This window comes from Aquarana catesbeiana, linkage group LG04 (assembly GCF_042186555.1).
Source record: "Aquarana catesbeiana isolate 2022-GZ linkage group LG04, ASM4218655v1, whole genome shotgun sequence".
NCBI lineage: Eukaryota > Metazoa > Chordata > Amphibia > Anura > Ranidae > Aquarana > Aquarana catesbeiana.
This window is the reverse complement of record NC_133327.1, coordinates 349,447,275-349,470,002: the sequence shown is the minus strand read 5'-3', so window position 1 is coordinate 349,470,002 and position 22,728 is coordinate 349,447,275. Positions and strand designations below refer to the sequence as shown.

Sequence of the window (22,728 nt, the reverse complement as noted above, 5' to 3'; positions counted from 1 at the left end):
ATCTCGCAACCTTTGACTCCGTGTTCCCTCACTGAAGTTGGCACTTCAGTTTATTGGGCCTTTCTGTATTCTCCACAGGATTAACCCAGTGGCTTATGCTTTAGACCTTCCTTCTAATGTGCGTATCTCAAATGTATTCCATGTCTCCTTGGTAAAGCCTTTGGTCTGCAACCATTTTACCACCTCGATGCCACGTCCTCACCCAGTACAGGTTGAGAACGAACCATGAGGAGTATAATGTACAGTCCATTGTTGACTCCCGTAGGTTCCATGGGTGCATACAGTACCTGGTGTATTGGAAAGAGTACGGCCAGGATGAACGCTCTTGGGTCTCATCCTCGGATGTACATGCCCCTGTCCTCCTCAGTGCTTTCCATAGGTCTTTTTTCCCCTCAAACCTGGTGGTCCTCCGAGGGGGAGTGATCGTTGAGGAGGGGGGTACTGTCAGGGCTGGGCTCAGCCCTTCCTTCTCAGAGCAGGCCGCTCTGCTGTCGGTTAATTGCCAGCTCCAATCTTTTTTCCACAGTGACTCACCTGATGATGATATTCTGTTTGTCAGTCCTGCTGGTTACTTAAGCTGTTCAGTTCCTCTCTGCCTTCGCCCTGGTCAACACATCCAGAGACTCTCTCCTGTGTACCTGTTGAAGACTTGCTTGGCTGACGTCCCTTCTGGTTCCCGATCCTGTTTGCTGTTCCACTATGCTGATTCTCCAGTTTCCTGAATTCCTGGCCTGTCCTGAAGTACACTGATCTCCTGGCTCCCTGACGTCCTGGCTTGTCTTACTATACGTTCTGGTTACCGAACTCTGGCTATGATTTGACTACGTTGCTCTGTATATTATGTTGCTATTTGTTAGCGTATGCTCCATCAAAATTGCATATATTTTGAGAATTTTATATGCTTCTAACTGTGGCCCCAGGATTATCCCTGTACTTACAGTCGAGTGGGGGGGAACTTGACAGAAAGTTATCAATCCATTAAATCCCAAGAAAAAAAAAAAAAAAACACAAAACCAAAGTCAGTCAATTTTTTTTTTTTTTTTTATTAAATTCCATTAAATCCCAAGGAAAAAAAAAACAAACAAACACAAAACTAAAGTCAGTCAATTTTTTTTTATTACTGTGACAATTTGCATTGGACTGAACTGGGTAAGACAGTCTGTGTGGCCACATTGTAACCAAGCAGTAGATATTGGAAATTTGGTACTACATCTGACTGGTTACTAGAAGAATTGCAAGCTGCGTAAGGGGCAGATTGTCTCAATCACTGATGTTGATTTACAGGTACTGAAACAAACAAAACCAGAGCAAAGCTGGAGTAGCAATCCATCGGATTTCTTACATTTAAAAGATGAAATCCCGTCAGCTGCTGTGGGCATCTATCTGCTTCCTATTGGCTTTACTTTCCTTTCTCCAATTTTTCGAAATGATCCCCCTTATTGATTGATAAATAAGGTCCATTGCACAGTTTTTCTTGACCATTGGGAATTATTATTTTGTGCTGTTTATCTGTAACATACCGGTTTTTGACATGTCTACGCCAAGTCAACATTTCTGTGTTTAGTAAATCTTACATTACTGTATATATTATTATGCAAAGTATAATGTGCAAAGTATACATTCACACTAAACTGCTAGCAAAACCACAATCAGTTCTTTATGTCTGACATGTTAAACATGTTTAAAATAATAGCTGGCTAAGCAAACAGATGTAAATGAAAATCTGTTTTTACCTTCCAATACTTCTTCTGTCAGCCGGTAATATTATGAAGTGTTTACAGTGCAGGTTTCCCCAGGGCAGCATATTACTTGAAGGCTTTACCCATTTCTCTTATTGTTGAGGAAAAAACTAAAATTTGAATTTACAAGCACAGTTATGAGACCCACCAGAGCTGTCATTTTCAAGACCAAGCTGAGTGGTGCTTTGTAAAAAACACATTTAGGAAGCACAGTGAAAATGTGCAATTGGCAGCCTTACATAAAGAACAAGCAGGTGTAGAAGGTGTGATCACACCATGAGTGTCTTCATGTCAGGAGATAGGAAGGTAAGCATTACACCTTTTGGTAATTAATTCTTTGACAAGTTTCTATGTTGCACAAGGGATTCATTTAAAAAAAATTCTAGTCCATATATTAGCATATTTACCTACTGACCCCCACACTAAATTGATGCTCCGTTCTCAGAGTAAGCATGCCGTTTACCTGAACTTCCATCCTTGCTTTACACAATGGTGTCTTCACACTCTTTTATCCATTAATGTATAGGAACAGCTTTGATGAGAAAAGAAATAGACCATATGTCTCTGTTTTACCATTCAAATGAGAAATCTTAATGTCTTTATATTTAGCATAAAAAGACATAAAAAAAATGGTTATCCAGCTACATAGTTGATGACTATATTAATATACAGGATTTATATGGCACCAACAGTTTGTACAGCGCTTTGCAAAGTAAAGGGAGACAGTACAGTTACAATACGCTTACAATCTAAATGGGATGGCAACTAATACAAAAACTGTAAGGGATGAGCTGATGAAGGAAACAGAATGACTATTCTTAGGGCCCTGGAGGAGAGCATTGAAGGAGGTGATGAGGAAACTAGGGCAGCAGGAGATCCTGATATTTTAAGATAAGGTTGGTAAAGTAGCTGAGGTAAGGATGGCTTTGTATATTGTTGTTGTTTTATGTTTAAATTTTATATGTTAGGCTAGTGAAAGCCAGTAAAAAAAGGGTTGGCAGAGAGGGTTGGCGGACAGTTAATGGTTGGTAAGGTGAATAAATCTAACAGGAGCATGCAAGACGGACTGAAGGGGAGAAAGCCTGTGTAAAGGTAGACCCATGGTCAGCAAGTTGCAATTGTTGAGAAGGTTGAACAAAAATAGATGGCCATCAAGTTTAATTGGATATGGTAACATCTGATAACTATTGCCTGCCCTGCCAGTTAGATTATAAGAGGCAGACAATTGTTTTTTTTAAGCCATAGCAGGATTGCCATTGAACAGCCTGTAGGTATAGGTGAACCCTTGTAAGATAAATGCCGTTTGGTGTATTAAATGGATAGACAGACAGCAGACAATTTATAAAGTGGTAGTAAACTTTTACAAAACAAAAAATCCTCCTGCAAGGTAAAGCCATAATGTGCTAGTATGCATTGCATACTAGCACATTATGAAAGACCTACCTTAGAATGAAGCCCTCCAACGGTGCGCTGTCACCGCTGACAGGGCTTCCATCTTTACTCGGTCTTCCTTCCAGGTTCGCCGGCTGCAATCGCTTGAATGGCTGGGCCACAGCATGGAGCTCTGAAGGGACGGCATGAGTATGCTATCCCTTCAGAGTGCTTGCATCAGCGATGTCACCGAGCATATCTCCTAAACGGTGCATAACTATTTTAAGCTTACCTGTAGGTACAAGTATACCACCAGTGTTTCCTACCACTTTATAAATCTGAGCCATAAATACAATTTTTTTTTTTTAAACCTTCTGAAAATGATGACCCTCTTCCTGTATTAAAGGGAACACAGCCATGCAGACAGCTACATCACTTCCTGTACAGGGGCTAAGCAGCCATGTATAGCACACACTTCTGAAGTCTCTTCTTAGGACTATTCATGCAAAGGGTACACCGACACTGCTGTATTGCTGTGCAACAAGTGTGAATTGTCACTATTTAATGTGAAAGTCAATAACTCGCATTATCAACAGCCAAGATTATAAGGAGACAGAAAAATATTGACTGTAAATCTGTGATGGTACATTGGCTAAAACCCTCTAGGTTCATATACACCTTAAAGGGGTTGTAAACCTTTGTGTTTTTTTTTCACTTTAATGCATCCTATGCATTAAGGGGAAAAAACACCTGGCAGCCACCGACCCCCTAGCCCCCCCCCCCCGCTTTATTTACCTGAGCCATGAATTTCTGTCCCGCCGTCCCTCTCTCCACGGGTTCCTGGCCCTTGATTGGATAGATTGATAGCAGCGCACCCTTTGGCTCCTACTATTGTCAGTTAAATCCAATGACGCAGGGGGCGGGGCCCAGTCCAGCATTCGCCCTCTATGGATGCTGAATACTGGACTCGGGAACGCGCCCGCAAGGTAACCCCCTCAGGAGAGCACTTCTCCACGGGGGTTATCTAATGCATGGAGGAGCCGCAAGAGCCACTGAGGGACCCCAGAAATGGATGTTTGGGACCACTCTGTGCAAAACGAGCTGCACAGATGAGGTAAGTATGACATGTTTGTTATTTAAAAAAAATAAAAAACTATCCTTTAGTATGACTTTAAGTATCTTCCATTGCCCAGTAGGACTTTTGAATGAATTTACCACCATACATTTAGCACTGGATTTATTGCTACCCCTTGTGCCACTGAATTTTTTAAAGGGCTGCTTACCTGTTCATCATGCAAATAAAACAATGCTCCCATCCCCATTCAGCTTTGTTTTCTATTTGTTTAAAAAAAAATAAAAAAACTCTCGGTAAGCCAAATTAGGATGCGCAAACCTGCCCACGTGTTCATTCTAACATGTGGGATTGGATCAATCTTGTTGAGCTTTATAATATTACTGGAAGATTCTTATGCTCTGATTAATTGTTTTCATCAATTCATGTGAAACATCGCAAAACTCCTTGATGTGGTTCCTGTGAATGGGGTAATAAATCATAAGATGGAAACTGGCAAAGTCTCCATTAATGGTATTTTTCTGTATTTTGATTGATTCCTATAAGTTTCACACATTGCAAAACTAAAAGCTTCTAGAATGAAGAAATGCAACCTTGGACAAGTTTTAATGAGACCGAATGCAGGACATATGAAATATGAACTAGTTTCACGATAGCAGGAGTAGAAAGTAAACAGAACACCTTCTGCTACTGTTGGTGCAACAGTAGTATGCACGTTATGTGCAATATGGTATCCACAAATGTTTTCCGCACTGGTATTCTTGATAGGCACAAACAAATCTGGACATAGCTATGCGTTGATAAACTTTATCTAGTAATACATTTACAGATTGCCAATTTCCTTTAAAATAATCAGTAACAGACTTTAGCTTTTTGAAGATAACAAGGATATCATTCATATTTCTTCATAATTTATGCTATATGGTGTATATGGTTCATGCTTTATGATGTTAGAAGCTTCTTGTATTGGCATTCCTCCTTCCAGTTTAGAAGCCATTAGGTGTTTTCTTAATTAAAAACAAGCAATACTGCTATTTTCTTCCTGTACCTGTCAAGGTGTCTTTAATACAGTACAGTATTTTGAAAGAATTTAATTACTCTGTGTAAAACTGGCAGCAAGAATTATGACAAAGAAATGATATAACACTCCAGATTTTTTCTTATACAAGTTATTGTATGAATTGTGTGCTTTTTCTTTCTGTTATTGAGGAGTACGATTAGGAGATCAACTATAAAATTGTTATTAGTGACATAAACACAGCATGATACCTATAAAACATCTTATAGTTATCACATTATACAACAAATTCTTACTACATATTTAGTCTTCTCTTGTAAGGTTCACTTATTTCATAAAATGCTAATTTTGGGTGCCCAGGTTAATTTTTTACCAGAATGCTAACTTGATTATTTCCAGATATTTTAAATGTCTGGTGCCCAGGCAAAGAGCAATATCAAGAACAGTTGGCTTCTGCACTGTTTCCCATACATTATATTGATTTCTGCACCAATGATTTCATAGGTCTGTGTATCAATATATACACAACCAGTCAACCTTTTAAAAACATTCCAGTTTTCCTAGCTTTTATTGAAATTTATGCAGATTTTTGTTTCAACATACTCTGAAACTAAAGCATAGAACAACTAAACAATTGGAATTAAATCCATAGCTCCCAACTGTCCCTTATTTTGAGGGACTGTCTCTGATTGAAACAATGTCCCTCTATCCTTCTTTCCCCCTCATTTGTCCCTCATTTTGGCCTGATCTATATAGTTGTATATAAAATGTTTTTTTCATCTATCAAAAAGTGTTTTCCAGCTCTAAACCTTTCATCTGATTTCTAAATTGCTGCATCTGTAAATTCTAAAAGCCAATATAAAGGATTAGTAGTGGTAAAAAAGAACACTTGTGGGTTTAACCAATCTTGTTTTTTGTACAATTCTCCTTTTAAGAGGGTGTGGCGGGGGTGTGTCCTATGCCTGCATACTTTTACTGATGAGTGTCCCTCATTCCCATTTCAAAAAGTTGGGAGGTATGGTTAAATCTGATCTCCAAGTTTTAGTGAAGTTTCAATAGTTCGTTTAGACCAAGGTGGTCCAAACAAATGATTTACTTCACTAAGATATGCAGCGGCTCTCAGCGCTGTATGGATTGTACGTAGCCCCAGAATACATCGCTTTGTTCTGGCAGTGGTCTGGGAACTTCCCTTCCCACTTGGCCTTTCACAGGGATCTTTGTACTGTGGGTGTCTGAGTTGGGGAGGAGGGTGGATGATGTCACAATTGTATTTATTCATAGGATACAAAGCTCCCTTTTGAAAGGTTGAACACAACCTAGCTTTACTCAGTTTTGTTCCAGGAGGGGTAAGGGAAGTTCCCATCCGCCTACAGTGTTGTAAGCTGGATGTAGCTGAAGCTATATACAGCCCATATACAGCCAAGAGTCACTGCATGTCTTAGTGAAATGTCCAAATGAACAATTTATACTTATACTAAAAGCTGGAGATAATCTTTCGGATAAAATAATGGAATTATTTTATTTACCCACTTGCCTTACCACCTTCCTGCCCAGGCCAATTTTTAGCTTTCAGAGCTGTTACACTTTGACAATTGCACGGTCATGCTACACTGTACCCATATGAAATTTTTATAATTTTTTTCACACAATTAAAGCTTTCTTTTGGTGGTATTTAATCAGCACTGGGTTTTTTATTTTTTGCTAAACAAATGAAAAAATTCTACATTTTACAAACAGATAATTTTTCTCCTTCACTGATGAGGCAGCACTGATGGGCACTGATAGGTGGCACTGCAGGAACCTCATGGGCATCGCTGATGGGCACTGATTGGCAGCACTGGTGGGCACTGTTGGGACTGCACTGATAATCAGAACACTGATGATCAGTGCCCTGATTATTATTGTAGATGTCCCTTTCATACAAGTAGGTTATCAGCCCTCCTCTCCTCACACTGTTATTGTGAGCAAAGGAATGCCGATAATCAGATTGTGCTTACATTGTGATCAGCTGTCATTGAACACACCTAATCACATGGTAAAAGGCCGCTGTGATTGGCCCTTTATCCCCCATATTTGATCAGCTGTGTCCTAAGGACCCAGGATTTCTGATTTTAACATTTGTTTTGATTTGGAATAGACTGTGCAGTGTTCCCAATAAAGTTGCATGTATGGAAATGAAAGCTATTATAAGGATTTTAAGCTTTACTCACTTTTTTAAACACACTGCTATTATTTGAACACATACAGCGATCAGCCATACTATTATGACCACTGATTGGTACAGTGACTAATACTGATTATCTTGTTACACTGGCACACGAAAGTGGGTGGGCGTTATTAGGAATCAAGTGAACATTGTGTTCCTGATGTTGAAAATTGGAAAACTTTGACAAGCATTGGCAAGGATTTGAGTGTGACTTTGACAAGGGCCAAATTATAATGGCTAGACAACTGAGTCAGAGCAACTCAAACTATAGCTCTTGTTGGATGTTTCTGGTCTGCAGTGGTCAGAATCTACCAAAATTGGTCCAAGGAAGGAAAACGGGCAACAGGGTCATGAGCGACCAAGGCTCATTAATACGCATGAAGGCTGGCCTGTGTAGTGTGATCCACTAAAAGAGCTATTGTAGCTCAAATTGCTGGAAAAGTTCATGCTGGTTCCCATAGAACGACGTCATATTACGCAGCGCATTGCATATGGGACTGCATAGCTGCAGGCCGGCCATGGTGTCCATGCTGACCCATAACCACAGCCAAAAGCGTGTATGATCGTCACGGGCGCATCAGAACTGGACTAAGGAGCTTTTTAAGAAAGTGGCCTGGTCTAAAGAATCACAACTTCTTTAAATCATGCGGATGGCCAGTTACACGTGTCTCGCTTTCCTGGAGAAGAGATGGAACTGGGATGCACTATGGATAGAAGGCAAGCCACTAAAGGCTTAAAGGATCTGCTATGGAGAGCTTGGTGCCACAGCATCCCAGGTCAAGTGGAGTCCATGCCTCGATGGGTCAGGGATGTTTTGTTTGTTTGTAAAAACAAATGCTAAAATCAGTTTTTAAATGTAAAATTTTGCGTTAAAATTCTTTAAGTACATCACAGGACATTGGTCCTGTCCCTCTGAAAAATAGTATTTTCTGACTCATTATAGTAGCCCCCTTTTGCATAAAAAACAAACATGCTTGTGGTATTCTTTTGACAATGGAAATCAGTATTGTTTGCAAAGTTCTTCCCAATACTATTGCACAAGTTTGAACAAATATGTTGCCCTTGTAGGTTGCAATTGTTTTTCATACCTTTGTCCTGTTCATTCACTGTGCAGTCCATGATTTGAAGCCTACTGTCTTGTAAGATCATCTTGTTTCATCTGGATGGGAAGGGTTATTTCCAGGCAGCACCCACCACCCTCAACCTGTGCTAACAGTGTATGATATGTAGTTGCCTTGCTCTCTGTGTGAATGCACTGTTGATTCGGGGAGCGGTTGTTGCAGCATTGGGAACATGTTACATGTTCCACCCTAAAAATGGGTGAAACATGTAACATTCCCAAAGGTGAACTTGACCTTTAACCGCTTCAATACTGGGCGCTTTTACCTCCTTCCTTTCCAGGCCAATTTTCAGCTTTCAGCGCTGTCACACTTTGAATGACAATTTCGCGGTCATGCAAAGCTGTACCCAAATGACATATTTATCATTTTTTTTTTACACAACCAGAACTTTCTTTTGGTGTTGTTTAATCACCGCTGGGTTTTTTTATTTTTTGCTAAAACCCCGAAAAAAGGCCAAAAGTTTGAAAAAAAATAAGTTTTTCATTTCTGTCAGAAGATTTTGTAAATAATTAATTTTTCTCCTTCACTGATGTGAGCTGATGAGGCCGCACTGATGTGCGCTTATGAGGCGGGTACGGGCACTCATAGGCGACACTGATGAGGAGGCACTGATAGGCGGCACTGATGAGCAAGCACTGATGGGCACAACTTTACATCACTATTGGGCCCAGATTGGTGTCACTGATGGGCCCAGATTGGTGTCACTGCTGGTTACTGACTGGCATCACTGCCGTGGCTGCCTTAATAATCAGGGCACTAATGATCAGTGTCCTGATTATCTGTACAGATCTCCCCTGCGAGGAGATGCCGCTGATCAGCTCTCCTCTCCTCATACTCTGTCAGTGTGAGCTGAGGAGAGCCAATAAATGGCACTTCTGTGTTTACATGTGATCGGCTGTGATTGGACACAGCCAATCACTTGGGTAAAGAGCCAGCGAGATCGGGTTCCCAGGGACGTGGGGAGACACTGGGGCAACGTCATATGAAGTCATCCCAGAACGAGGTGGTTAAAGAGGATCTCCTGTCTCCCACAAAAAAAATAAGTCAGCAGCTACAAACACTGTAGCTGCTGGCTTTTAATATAAGGATATTTACCTGTCTAGATCAGAAGTGGAGGAGCGGGTACCTGTCAAAACCAGGTACCAGCTCCCCTCCTAAAAAAATAAAGTGCCAAATGTGAAGGAGGAGAAGGAAGAGCAGAATTTCTTGATGTTCCACTCTAAACCAACTTGGGTGATCAGCCGCTAATCTCAAAACTGTCCTTTGAGTGGGGAAGGGGAAGGATTTTTTTTTTTTTTTTTTACTTGTACCATCCCAGTGACCAATGCACTCCTTTATTGTTCTGGTGTTCTTTTGGAAATAAAAAAATAAAGGAAATCTACTGGTAAGTTCCAACTATTTCTCATTCCATTTAAATTAAAAAGTTCAGCTATAGCTGAAGCTTTACTTTCAACAAGGTGTTACCATGGGGTTTGAGAAAAAAAGAGGCTCTATATTCAGTATAGCATCTCTTCTCTGCAGTATTTGTATTCAGACGTTCTAACTGCTTTTCATCTACTTGCCAGGACCTGAGTAAACATGTTTTAAAATAAAGACGCTTTTTGTGGTTAAGCTTGTTTTTGTTGGAAAAACAGATTTAGGGTTCATATAGACTTGAGGTTTTGGTGGGGGTGTTAAAAATTTGCAGTAGAGCCACATTTTCCGCATTCCCCAACTGCCCCCTCCCCTTAAGCTGCAAAGTAGCAAGGGGGGGTGTTTACTTTCTGCTCTTGAGATCCTTTGCTGCACACCCATAGCAAAATATTATTGCTTTTGATGTGTTCAGCAGGCGGTAACATGGTTTTGATGCATTGGTGTGGCATTCATAGGGTTAAAACAGGTGTGACATATTGCCTCGTCACTGTCAAACACCTCTGAAAAGCAAACTGAATGTAGATCCTGCCACACATCTAAACATATCCTAACTTTCAAGGATCACAACTGAGACTTTAAACTTGGGTTACCATTGGTTTCTTACAGACCTGTTGTTTATGTTGGAAGGTTTGCAGACTGATAGTAATTTCACTTGTTGCATTGTCCCCGCCACCTGTCTCTATCTTCGGCAAGCTGAGAGTGAGCAGGGCTGGACACTGCACACCACATTCACCATGCGGTGTACAGTAGACTCAAAAAAAAAAAATCTACCAGGTGCCGGGAAAAGTTTTTTTTTGGGCAAAAAAATGCATGTAAATACTGGGCAGATATTATTGTCAAGTACTCTAAAGGCCAGCAATGGTACCCTACATGTTTTTGCTACTACAGGTTTATTTTAAAAAAAAAAACAGAGACTTTTAAAATTATGTTTTCAAGCACCAGCATATGTGTTATCCCTCAGATATAAGGTTCTGTGAACGATATGTGTTTCACTGATCCCAGGATTTGTGTCGCAGTGCTGTCCTGCTAAACTTCATAATGCCAGATCATTTGAGAACTGCTTGTATTTCATATTTATTAGCAAAATGAATAAAACTTCACTACCACCTTGCTAGCTAGCTATCTAGCTATTGTAAAATTTACCTTCAATTTTCCCACCTTCTGTTCTTTTCTAGACTGTTAAAAGTGTGTGGCTTGGAACTTGTGCGCCTGGAGCTGGCCTGTGGCCACTTTTTAAATGAAGCATGCCTGGAAGTCATTGCAGAGATGTGTCCAAATCTTCAGGAATTAAATCTCTCCTCTTGTGATAAGCTGCCACCTCAGGCTTTCAGCCATATCTCTAAACTCTGTGGATTAAAACGCCTTGTTCTCTACCGGACAAAAATAGAGGTAACGACAGTCTACTCTTTGGTATTAATTTTAACTAGTTGAAAGCATTTATCACATTATATTTGTGTGTAGAGCAAAAGAAAAATGTCTGTCTTTCGGCCTATGACATAACCAGTCTCTGTAAATGAAAATTTAATTAGCAACTGGCAAATCTTTGTGTTTTTTTATTGCATGAAGCCATTAGTTGAATTGTGTGCTCTTTGCAGTCTTGTAATCAGCTTGAGGCCATTCTTCTTCTTCTTTTTTTTTTTCCTTTTTTCTTTCTTTTTTTTTTTTTTTTTTTCAAAAATCCATAAAAACAATGCATCTTTCTGTTTTATAAACTGGTTATCACTGCATTTGAAAAAAAATTTTTTTTTTTTTAAACTTTATTTATTTATTTATTTTTAAGCAATACTTCTCATTTAAAATTGTCATTATCAGTAAATAAATCAATATAGAGGAAGGGGGATATGCAAAAACGGAGAGTACAAAATGTGGTGCAGCTCTGCATAATGTATACACAAGCATTTGTCTGAAATTTTGCAATTGGACATAACCTATTTTGTATCAATGGTATATTGGCCCATAACATTTGAGTTGTAAGCAGTAGATTTTTGGATTTTGTAAACTGTAGATAACTTTATTTGAGTGCCGTTTGAGTAGAAATAGGGAGAGCTTAAGCAATGATTTCTGGGAAATATAAACAAATATGTCTTTCCAGAAGAGAAGGCCCCAAAAGAGCAAATGCATGCCTCAGACCCTAGGGGCCTAGATATGAAAAGTGAGCTAACCAAGAAATCTGTTCTTGTCAATGGCACCCAGTCCCAATGCTTGTTTCACTTTCAGATCTTCACTGTAAAAATGTTGCTTGGATGCTGACTGATTGCTATGGACGGTACACTTCTCATAAATATGCCCCTGTGTGTTTCAAGCATAACACAGCTTTTGTGGAAATAAGCAATGCTTACAAGTGATTGCAAAGGTAGAAGGCTTTTCACGTTGATGCATCCTATCCCTGTATACTTACTTGAGCCCATTCTCGATCCAACGCTGTGCCCATCTCTCTCAACTCTCTCCTTCCTCGTAAGACAGAGAGGCGCCTTTGGCTCCTTCTGCTGTCCATCAAATCATGTGACGAGGGAGCAGGGGTCACAGCTGAGCCGCACTGTCTGTGTCAATGAACACAGACAGCGCAGCCTGGGATTGAGCCCTCAGGTGTGCCATGATAGGAAGCTGCTTTGTATGGTGGTGCACCAAGAAGAGGATGAACCTGGAGCGCTAGTAGTGGACCCGAGAAGCAGAGGATCAGGGCTACTTTGCACAAAGCAGGTAAATATAACTTTTTACAATCACTTTTTATTATTATTTGCATACTTACATTTTATATGCATTTCCGTTAGATGCTGTTACTGTTTATTGAACTGAACTCAAACACTAGCCAACCACAAAATTTAGGTTACTTTTTTTAGTGTTTTTTTTTTTTTACAACTTCATAGACACGGTTGTATATGAGCATTCTCCCATTCACAGGAGAGCCAATGATGAAAACTGTTTCTGATCATGGCCCTCAACTGATTGCATTACAGTACCCGATGTTGGCCTCACATGTGAACCTGCAGTAAAAGTAGTTGCTCTTCCTTGCAAGCAGAAAAAAAGAGCAGAGCCGCTCTAAGGGTAGTAGTGTGTATAAAAGACTTTAATAATGTTTAAAAAATGCACTCACATTTAGGCTGATAAAAACAGGCATGTAGTGTTACTCTTTAACATCATGAGATCACATCCGGTGGACCGCTGGGCTGTGGAGGAGTCATTCCCGTCCGCTCCCGGTGGCGTCCGAAGCTCCGAGGTATGTAGTTCCATCAGACAGTGCGTCAGCTGGTCCGTGGGTGGAGATGACAGATGCTGGAGAGCTGGGGGGAGTGGCCATAGCGCTCGTGTTCGGAGAGAATGATGGAGCACGCATGCTCCGAACGCGAGCCCTACGGCCACGCCCCCAGCTCTCCAGCATCTGTCATCTCTACCCACGGACCAGCTGACGCACTGTCTGACGGAACTACATACCTCAGAGCTTCGGACGCCACCGGAAGTGGCTGGGGAATGACTCCTCCACAGCCCAGCGGTCCACCGGATGTGATCTCATGATGTTAAAGCGTAACACTACATGCCTGTTTTTATCAGCCTAAATGTGAGTGCATATTTTAAACATTATTAAAGTCGTTTATATACACACTACTACCCTTAGAGCGGCGCTGCTCTTTTTTTCTGCTTGTCTTCCCCACAGAGTCCCTTCTGCTCTGAGAAGCTGGCTGCCGCCTACCCCATCCATCTGTTTGTTCATTAAGCAGTGCAGTGTGGTTTTATTTTTGTGTTTTCTCAATCCTAAATACCTTTTTTTTCTTTGTGCTCATTTATAGTCACCTCCTCTCTCTGCTCTGTATCCCGATCTCAGAGAGCCAAGTGTAGTCAGTGAATGAAGGCTGGATGAGATGAGAGGAGAGGGGGGGGGGAGGGGCCGTTAGATTCTGTTCTCATTTCACACTACGGAGCTGACAGGGAGTGAGGAGGGGGAGCTGCAGAGACCCACAGACACACAGAAGAGATGCTAGATGACAGAGGCACATATCCCGACCACGATCTCATGGCTCAGCAGCCATGATAAACGTGGTCAGCTCACAGAGGGGAAGTCAGGACCAGGCAGAATCAACCAAGTACTGCAGAAGATACAAAGGGGTAATTGATTAGGCAAAAAGCACTATGCTATAGCTTGTGCCTTAAAGGGACAGGGGCATTATTATTTTTTTGGGGTAACAACCACTTTACCTTTGGAACGCTGAAGAAATGACACTTTGCTACAATGTAAAGTAGTCAGTGTACAGCTTTTATAACAGTGTAAATTTGCTTTTCCCTTAAAATAACAACACACAGCCATTAATGTCTAAATCGCTGACAACAAAAATGAGTACACCCCTAAGTAAAAATGTCCAAATTGGGCCCAATTAGCCATTTTCCCTCCCCGGTGTCATGTGACTCGTTAGTGTTACAAGGTCTCTGGTGTGAATGGGGAGCAGGTTTGTTAAATTTGGTGTTATCACTCTCATTCTCTCATACTGGTCACTGGAAGTTCAACATGGCACCTCATGGCAAATAACTCTCTGAGGATCAGAAAAAAAAGAATTGTTGCTCTACGTAAAGATGGCCTAGGCTATAAGAAGATTGCCAAGACCATGAAACTGAGCTGCAGCATGGTAGCCAAGACCATACAGCGGTTTAACAGGACAGGTTCCACTCAGAACAGGCTTTGCCATGGTCGACCAAAGAAGTTGAGTGCACATGCTCAGCGTTATATCCAGAGGTTGTCTTTGGGAAATAGATGTATGAGTGCTGCCAGCATTGCTGCAAAGGTTGAAGGGGTGGGGGGTCAGCCTGTCAATGCTCAGACTGTACGTCGCACACTGCATCAAATTGGTCTGCATGGCTGTCGTCCCAGAAGGAAGCCTCTTCTAAAGCTGATGCATGAGAAAGCCCGCAAACAGTTTGCTAAAGACAAGCAAACTAAGGACATGGGTTACTGGAACCATGTCCTGTGGTCTGATGAGACCAAGATAAACTTATTTGGTTCAGATGGTGTCAAGTGTGTGTGGAGGCAACCAGGTGAGGAGTACAAAGACAAGTGTCTTGCCTACAGTCAAGTATGGTGGTGGGAGTGTCATGATCTGGGGCTGCATGAGTGCTGCCGGCACTGGGGAGCTACAGTTCATTGAGGGAACCATGAATGCCAACATGTACTGTGACATATTGAAGCAGAGCATGATCCCCTCCCTACAGGGACTGGACCGCAGGGCAGTATTCCAACATAACAACCCCAAACACACCTCCAAGATGCCCACTGCTTTGCTAAAGAAGCTGAGGGTAAAGGTGATGGACTGGCCAAGCATGTCTCCAGACCTAAACCCTATTGAGCATCTGTGGGGGATCCTCAAACGGTAGGTGGAGGAGCACAAGGTCACTAACATCCACCAGCTCCGTCATGTTGTTATGGATTAGTGGAAGAGGACTCCAGAGGCAACCTGTGAAGCTCTGGTGAACTCCATGCCCAAGAGGATTAAGGCAGTGCTGGAAAATAATGGTGGCCGCACAAAATATTGACACTTTGGGACCAATTTGGACATTTTAACTTAGGGGTGTACTCACATTTGTTGCCAAAGGTTTAGACATTAATGGCTGTGTGTTAAGTTATTTTGAGGGGACAGCAAATTTACTGTACACTTATAAAATAAGTTATAAAAGCTGTACACTCACTACTTTATATTGTAACAAAGTGTCATTTCTTCATTGTTGTCACATGAAAAGATATAATAAAATATTCACAAAAATGTGAGGGGTGTACTCACTTTTGTGAGATAGTGTGTGTATGTGTATGTATATTTTAATTTTTTTTCTTATGCATACTAGCTGTATTGAATTGTCTTCCATCATGCCACAGAACTGCTTCCAGAGCTGCCCAGGCCTACAGATGTTATCTAGTCATTCCTGAGTACATTCAATTTTATGAATGGTTCACTTGTACTGCAGAAGTCAAATACTTGCCCATACTGCTCAGTAATGAGTTCAGTGGAACAAGCTACCTAAATATTGAATTGATTTTTTTATCTGTTTCTTTGTTCAATACTATAGTCTGTGCTGTGTAAATACCAAGCTTTGAAATGTTTCTGATTGCAAACATTGTGTTTGTTCTACAATTTGGTTAGAGGTACCATGTCCTTTTAACTCCCATCGGGTCTTTGACTTTACATTTGAAAGGCACTGCAGGGTTTTTCAAGTTTCAAAACCTTTTTGTAGAATTGTATCTTCTTGAATGAAGAATTGTTTATCTCATGTATCATGCTTTTTTTTTTTTTCGTTTTTACATGCAGTCATTACATATTACCCGAAACAACTGTATATATGTTTTCGAATGTTGCTTTTGGACAAAATTTACAAACCAATTACAGATTGAGATGGGATATTTGTCATTACTAAAGGGTTTGAAGTACAAAGGAAGGCCTTCTATATCCCAATGGTCAGATTTCCCTTCACTTCATTAAAAAGATTTGGCTGCAGTTATACTTTAATGGCAGATGTGTAGTGGCCTATCCCATCACTTTTTAGCAAACATTTTTAACACTGCAAGATGGCTACTTTCACATTGAGGCTCTAAAAATAGCGCCTGCAAAGGACCTGTAAAGCGCCTCTCCTGTCACTCCAGTGTGAAAGCCCGAGGGCTTTCACATTGGAGCGGTGCGCTTGTGGGATATTAAAAAAAAGTCCTGCAAGCAGCATCTTTGAGTATACACCGCTCATAAAGCACCCTTGCCCATTGAAATCAATGCGGGCGCTTTTAACCCTTTATTCAGCCGCTACCAGGGGTTAAAAGCGCCACGCTAGCGGCTGAAAAGCTCCTCTAAAACGATGGTAAAGTGCCGCTAAAAGTTGCAGCTCTTTACCACCGACGCCCCCGTGCCTCGGTGTGAAAGTGCCCGAAGGGTTAGGAGTTTGTTTCTGGTATACCAAAGATCGTGTTTTTAGAGGAACTAAAATCCTGACTGAGATGCCGTCTAGAGTCTTTTCCACATCAGGTGTGATGTGGAAGACAGAGATGACGGAGCATCGCACTGTAAACTGTATACCCTAAATGACTCCAAAATTCCTGCAAGTTGCAGTAAATAACTGTTGAGATTTAGTTTTAGGGCCCATTCACAGCTATACAAAAAAAAGAGAAGGACCAGGGAGAGACACAAAAAAGTGGTCCCCCTTAGTCCAAAGATAGTTACTATGGATATAGTGGGCAGTAATGGGAGAGTGGTATATATAAAAAGTTCACAAAATTTATTATGGTGATGTATTTAAAATTATACAATGATAACACCAACAGTTAAATAAGTAAATACATTGATCCATCAGACACTGATAAATGGGCCTATCTGGTGCAAGCAGCACACGGTACGCCCATTGGCCAGAAACACAAAAACGACAAACAATAACAAACATATAAACACATAAAAACATCTAAGGTGCAGGCGCCTTTACTCCCACAGATGCACAAGGTACCTATGGCTAAACGCCAAATCAAATTGTAAAAAAAACAGTTTATGTTAATAGAGGAGCCTTGTTCATGCGTGGTCCCCCGGGGAGACGGGGAAGGTGGGATTCAAACATCACTGGAATAGCCTAACTAAAAGACCTCACTGAATTGCATCAACATCTACTAGATATTTGAAGCAGATAGATCAAAGGAACTGCCAGGATGTATATTGCATGCGCATGCTCAAAGCATTTGATATCACAGAAGTCCATTCCTACAGTGTATTGGGTAATCTGTGATTCAGAGAGTCTCTGCAGAGTGTGTTGAGTGGTTATTACCACACAGTATAATTTATGCAGTCATCGCCAAGTACTAGTCACATAGCAACACAAGGTAGCTAAATATTTCCTGGAACAAATAATATATTTTTCAGAGTGGATCATTGACCAGTGGAGAGTATAATATCACTGTATACTGTTCTAAAGTCCGCATTGACCCAGGTAATGCCACATCAAACATCAAAGCGGAGATGCCATCTGCAAACAGGAGCTAAAGGGGTTACATTACCGCCTCTTGGTAGTATGAAGATCAAACAGCGTCTCCTATGTTTTCATGGCTGCCCTGCTGCTCCGTGATTTCTCCGTCTATGGTGTGAGTGCTGGCTATGACATACTGTATCCTGCAACAACGGCACTTCTCTTGCTCATGAATTCAGGCTGCAACTGTGCTCGTACGGCAAGTAAATTCCTCGTTTGTTCGGCAGTTCCGTGTGAGGAGGTTTAAACTTCCACTGTCAGAAATCCCCGTCTCCGATTAGATGGGGGAAGTGATTGAGTCGGCGTCCGCACATCATGGTTACGTCGACGCGTTTTGCAACGTCATTGTTACGTAGCTTCAACTGGACGTGGCAACACATGCATTGCAGCAAAATCATACATAGTATGTTATGTAATAGGCCCATATAGATTACAATTTAAAAACTCACTAAACTGCAGTGAATAGATATGAACTGGCCACTGGACTACTTGAAATGTATTTCATGTAAATGCCATGTGCATAACTGCAGGAAAATGGACAAATGAAAAAATGCCCTCACATCTGTGCAGTCCAGTGCGTTAATGCACGCTTGTTAACGTTTGTTGGGTTAATGCAACCTATTTATTTGAATGGGCTGCCAAGGCACCACAACGGGCCAGAAAATGCACCTGTGCGATTTTTTTTCAATGCAGTGCACCATGGCAGACAGTAATGTGTTTCAATGGATTGATGTGCACTGCAGTACAGGTACATATTAGTGCATTAGGGTACCACTGACCTTTATGCTAAAGCCCAACTCCAGCCAAAATGTTTAACTTTGTTTTAGAAGGAGTAGACGCCTTGTCAGTTTTTTTATGGTCCTTTGTGTTCCTATGTTTTCCAGCCCCTAATAGGACAATCTCTCCAAGAGCACCCAAAAACACACTTTTAGCAGAAGGAACAAGCGTTAGAATTTCTGACATTTTTTTTTTGCTGTCTATGCCTTTCTGTCCTGGTGATAACCAGACCTTCTATTGCAGGTGATATCACAGGGACAGGACATGGGGAAAAATCTCCCCGCCTTCGTCTGACATCACTGGCATCAGAGGGGGGTGGGGTAACCCGTTTACATCACCGGATGGCCCCACCCTTCCTCTGGCGTCACGTAGCGTCAGAGGGGGCGAGACACCTGTTTATGTCACCAGATGGCCCCGCCCTCAGTTATATAACAGCTGTCATCACGAAGAAGAGTCAGTCAGCAGGAGCCTCCCATGGAGGCGGAGTTGTTGCAGGTTTTTTTTTTTTTCGGTCCATCGGGCGCTGTCATCGAAGATGGATTTACATCATGGGACATTTTTATTTTTTTATTTTTTAATAAAGGACTTGTTCCAAAGTGTCTCCTGTCATTTTTACTATTTTTAACACTTTTTTGGTGAATTAGTAGGGGTACAATGTACCCCATACACATTCACATTGGGGGGCAGGATCTGGGGGTCCCCACAACCACTGGGCAAGAGTTGTGGGGACAAGGCCCTTATCCCCATCAACATGGGGACAAGATGTTTTGGGGGGGACCCCAAAACATCCTCCCCATGTTGAGGGCATGTGTCCTGGTACAGTTCAGGAGGGGGGGCGCTCTCTCGTCCCCCCTCTTTTCCTATGGCCTGCCAGGTTGTGTGCTCAGTTAAGGGTCTGGTATGGATTTTGGGGTGACCCCTACGTTATTTTTTTTTAAATTTTGGCGCAGGGTCCCCCTTAACATTCTCTGGTATGTATTTTGGGGGGACCCCTACGCCATTTAAAAAAAAAATTGGTGCAGGGTTCCCCTTAATATCCATACCAGATCCAAAAGGCCTGGTAATGGACCCCCCCGACCCATGCCGTTTTTTTCAATGAACTTTTTTCTATATTGCCGGAATCCGTCAATATATTACAGCCAGGATCAGTTTTAAATGTCTTTTTTTTTTTTTTTTTCTTTAGAAATGTCATTTTGCTGTGGTACTGTTATAAACACAGGAAAAATGCGCTACTTTACAGGCATACTAAGGACACCCCCTAGGCACAATATTTAAAGGAATATTTCTTTTTTATTGTTACACTTTAAGCATCATTAAAATCACTGCTCCTGAATAAACGGCCATTTTTAAAACCTTTTCTGCATTGACACATGTCCCCTGGGGCAGGACCCAGGTCCCCATACACGTTTTTATGGCAATAACTTGCATACAAGCCTTTAAAATTAACACTTTTGATTTTGCATGTTCGTGTCCCATAGACTTTAATGGTGTTCACTCGTTCGTACAAATTTTTTGCCTGTTCGCATGTTCTGGTGCGAACCGAAACGGGGGGGGGGGGGTGTTGGGGGTGTTCGGCTCATCCCTAATAGGGGCAAACACAAAAGTGTTACGTTTATAATTTTGCTCAGTGTATAGTGGTGGTTTGCGGAAAACTGAACTCCAGGAATGATCTTTATTGGATGTTTACTGGTCCAGTTTGCATCAATGTAAGACTACATATTTTATACTTGATTGGCTGTTGGGGAAGCTGAAGATCACTGTATTATTCAGCACTGCATAGAGTAATAGCCGTGATCTTCCAGGTCCTGTGCGAGTCACTCCCCTTCTGCACAGTGACCACAGGGGGTCACTCGATCAGCACTGTGGCCATCCGTAATTGTTTTTAAATCGTATGTGATAAGCCTTTTTGTGATGAAATAAAAAAAATTTTGTTCTCTGAAAATGTGTAAGTAATGATAGTACCAGCTGATAACTTTGAGACGGGTTATTCTGAATGTGTAAATCCTGGGATTAACAACATATTTGGTAGATTGTGATGTCATGACTTCACCTCCTCCAATCTGAGCACACCTTGTATTCATTAAAAGATATAGGGCGTACTATGAACGGCAGCAGTGCCAAGTGAGTGACCCCCCCCCCATTGTGCAGTAGGGCATCCACTCGCACGGGACCCAGAAGATTGTGGCTATCATTGTATGTGGCACCCATCAGGTATAAGATACCTGAGATGCTTACACTGTGCCAAAGTAAGCTCAAAATAGCTTTTAATAACTCTTGGGCACTCTAGAGTGTCATTACAGGGGAGGGCAAAAGTGCTTTATTTTTAATTTATTTTATGTTTTTGGGAATACAACAGAAATAGTGGGAGCACCCCATAATCTCAAGATGGGCTGGAGCAGTACTGGGAAATACAGTGGGGGAGATCTTGAACTGTAATGAGATATAAAAAACAGGGAATACCTTTCCAACTTGCCCACACCATTGACAATCAAGATGTATCAAGGGAAACTGCTGCTGCTATAAGAAAGTTCAGAACCTGAGACTTCTGGAAGAGCTATTTTTTTTTTTTTTGAACTTGCACCTACACATTATTACTGTGTGCTGAGTGACACTGGGACAGGAAACACTCCCAACAGGGGACCAGGAGTCAGACACTCTCAAAAGTGTCAGTTTCTGAAGATTATTTGAGTGGCAGTACCCCTTGATTACAGCAGAGATCAGCGAGGTGGACAGCTGAAGGGGTTAATATTGACAATCTTCTATTTCAGGGAGAGCGCGTCTCTTACATTATTGACAGGGTTGCTTTATCATTTTTGGCCACTAATAGACTTATTCAGTAAAGCAGATGATAGATGATAATGATGTGCTGTCTCAACCCAAAGTAATTAGCACCCAAATGAACCCTCTTAATTTATTAATGTAAAGCAGTCAGGACACCTATACAGTAATAAATATGCCTCTATTTCTACTTCTTTTTATCTGCTAAGTGCTGCAGCACGGGTTAAAAAAAGGAGTTGTACACTCCAAGAAGCAGCTGAGCTCCTGAATACGGCCTAATCATCAGCACTGTTCTGGAAGGAAAGACCAGTGTTCAGAGGAGTTTGGTCACAGCAGAGCTTGTGTGAGAGCCATTGAACCCCATGTGCTGGCAGCACAGAGTTCTTTAAGCCTTTCTGCAACACTTGGTTAACAAAAAAGTTTAAAAAGAGGTCATTTTTATTACTATATATGCAGTCTGGTTTTATACAATAATTGTTAGGAGGGTTCAATTGGGCTTTACATCAAAATTCCATTTTACATAGTTAGTACAGTTGATCCAGAGGAAGGCAAAAAAAACCCAGCAAAGCATGATCCATTTTGCTTCAGCAGGGAAAAAAATTCCTTCCTGATCCCCCAAGAAGCAATCGGATGTTCCCTGGATCAACATTACCTATAAATGTTAGTATCCAGTTTAATATGTACATTTAGGAAATAATCCAGGCCTTTTTTTTAAAACAATCTACTGAGCTGGCCAGAACCAGCGCTAGAGGGAGTCTATTCCACATTTTCACAGCTCTTACTGTGAAGAAAACTTTCCGTATTTGGAGATTAAATCTCTTTTCTTCAAGACGTAAAAAATGCCCCCTTGTCCTCTGTGATGTACTTAAAGTGAATAACTCAACACTAAGTTCACTATATGGACCACTTATATATTTATACATGTTGATCATATTCCCCTTAATCTCCTCTTCTCAAGAGAGAATAATGCCTCTTATCAGTTTGGTTGCCTTTCTCTGCACTTCCCCAAAACCTTTTTTGAGAACTGGTGCCCAAAACTGAACTGGAATTCATTCTCTCGCTCTCTCTCTCTCGAGCTCTCTCTCTCTTGTGCTCCCTCTCTCTCTCTCAGCAAAATCCTTGATATAAGAAATAATTTTGCCTGCTTTGTTATTAAGCTTCTGGTCTACAGAACACCCAGATCCTTCTCCACCATTGATTCCCCCAGTTGTAATCCTCCTAGTATGTTTGATGCATGCATATTCTTAGCCCCCCAAGTGTATAAC

The 22,728-nt window shown here is 41.3% G+C and overlaps 1 protein-coding gene across 2 annotated transcripts in view; it reads left to right on the top strand.

Moving 5' to 3' along the window:
* Window positions 1–22,728, top strand: part of FBXL4 (F-box and leucine rich repeat protein 4) — a 103,314-nt gene that overhangs the window by 59,526 nt on the left and 21,060 nt on the right. For both annotated transcript variants that reach the window (XM_073626980.1, XM_073626981.1), the window contains exon 5: window positions 11,116–11,329. In XM_073626980.1, coding sequence (XP_073483081.1) covers window positions 11,116–11,329 — 214 coding nt within the window. The remainder of the gene's footprint in view (window positions 1–11,115; window positions 11,330–22,728) is intronic.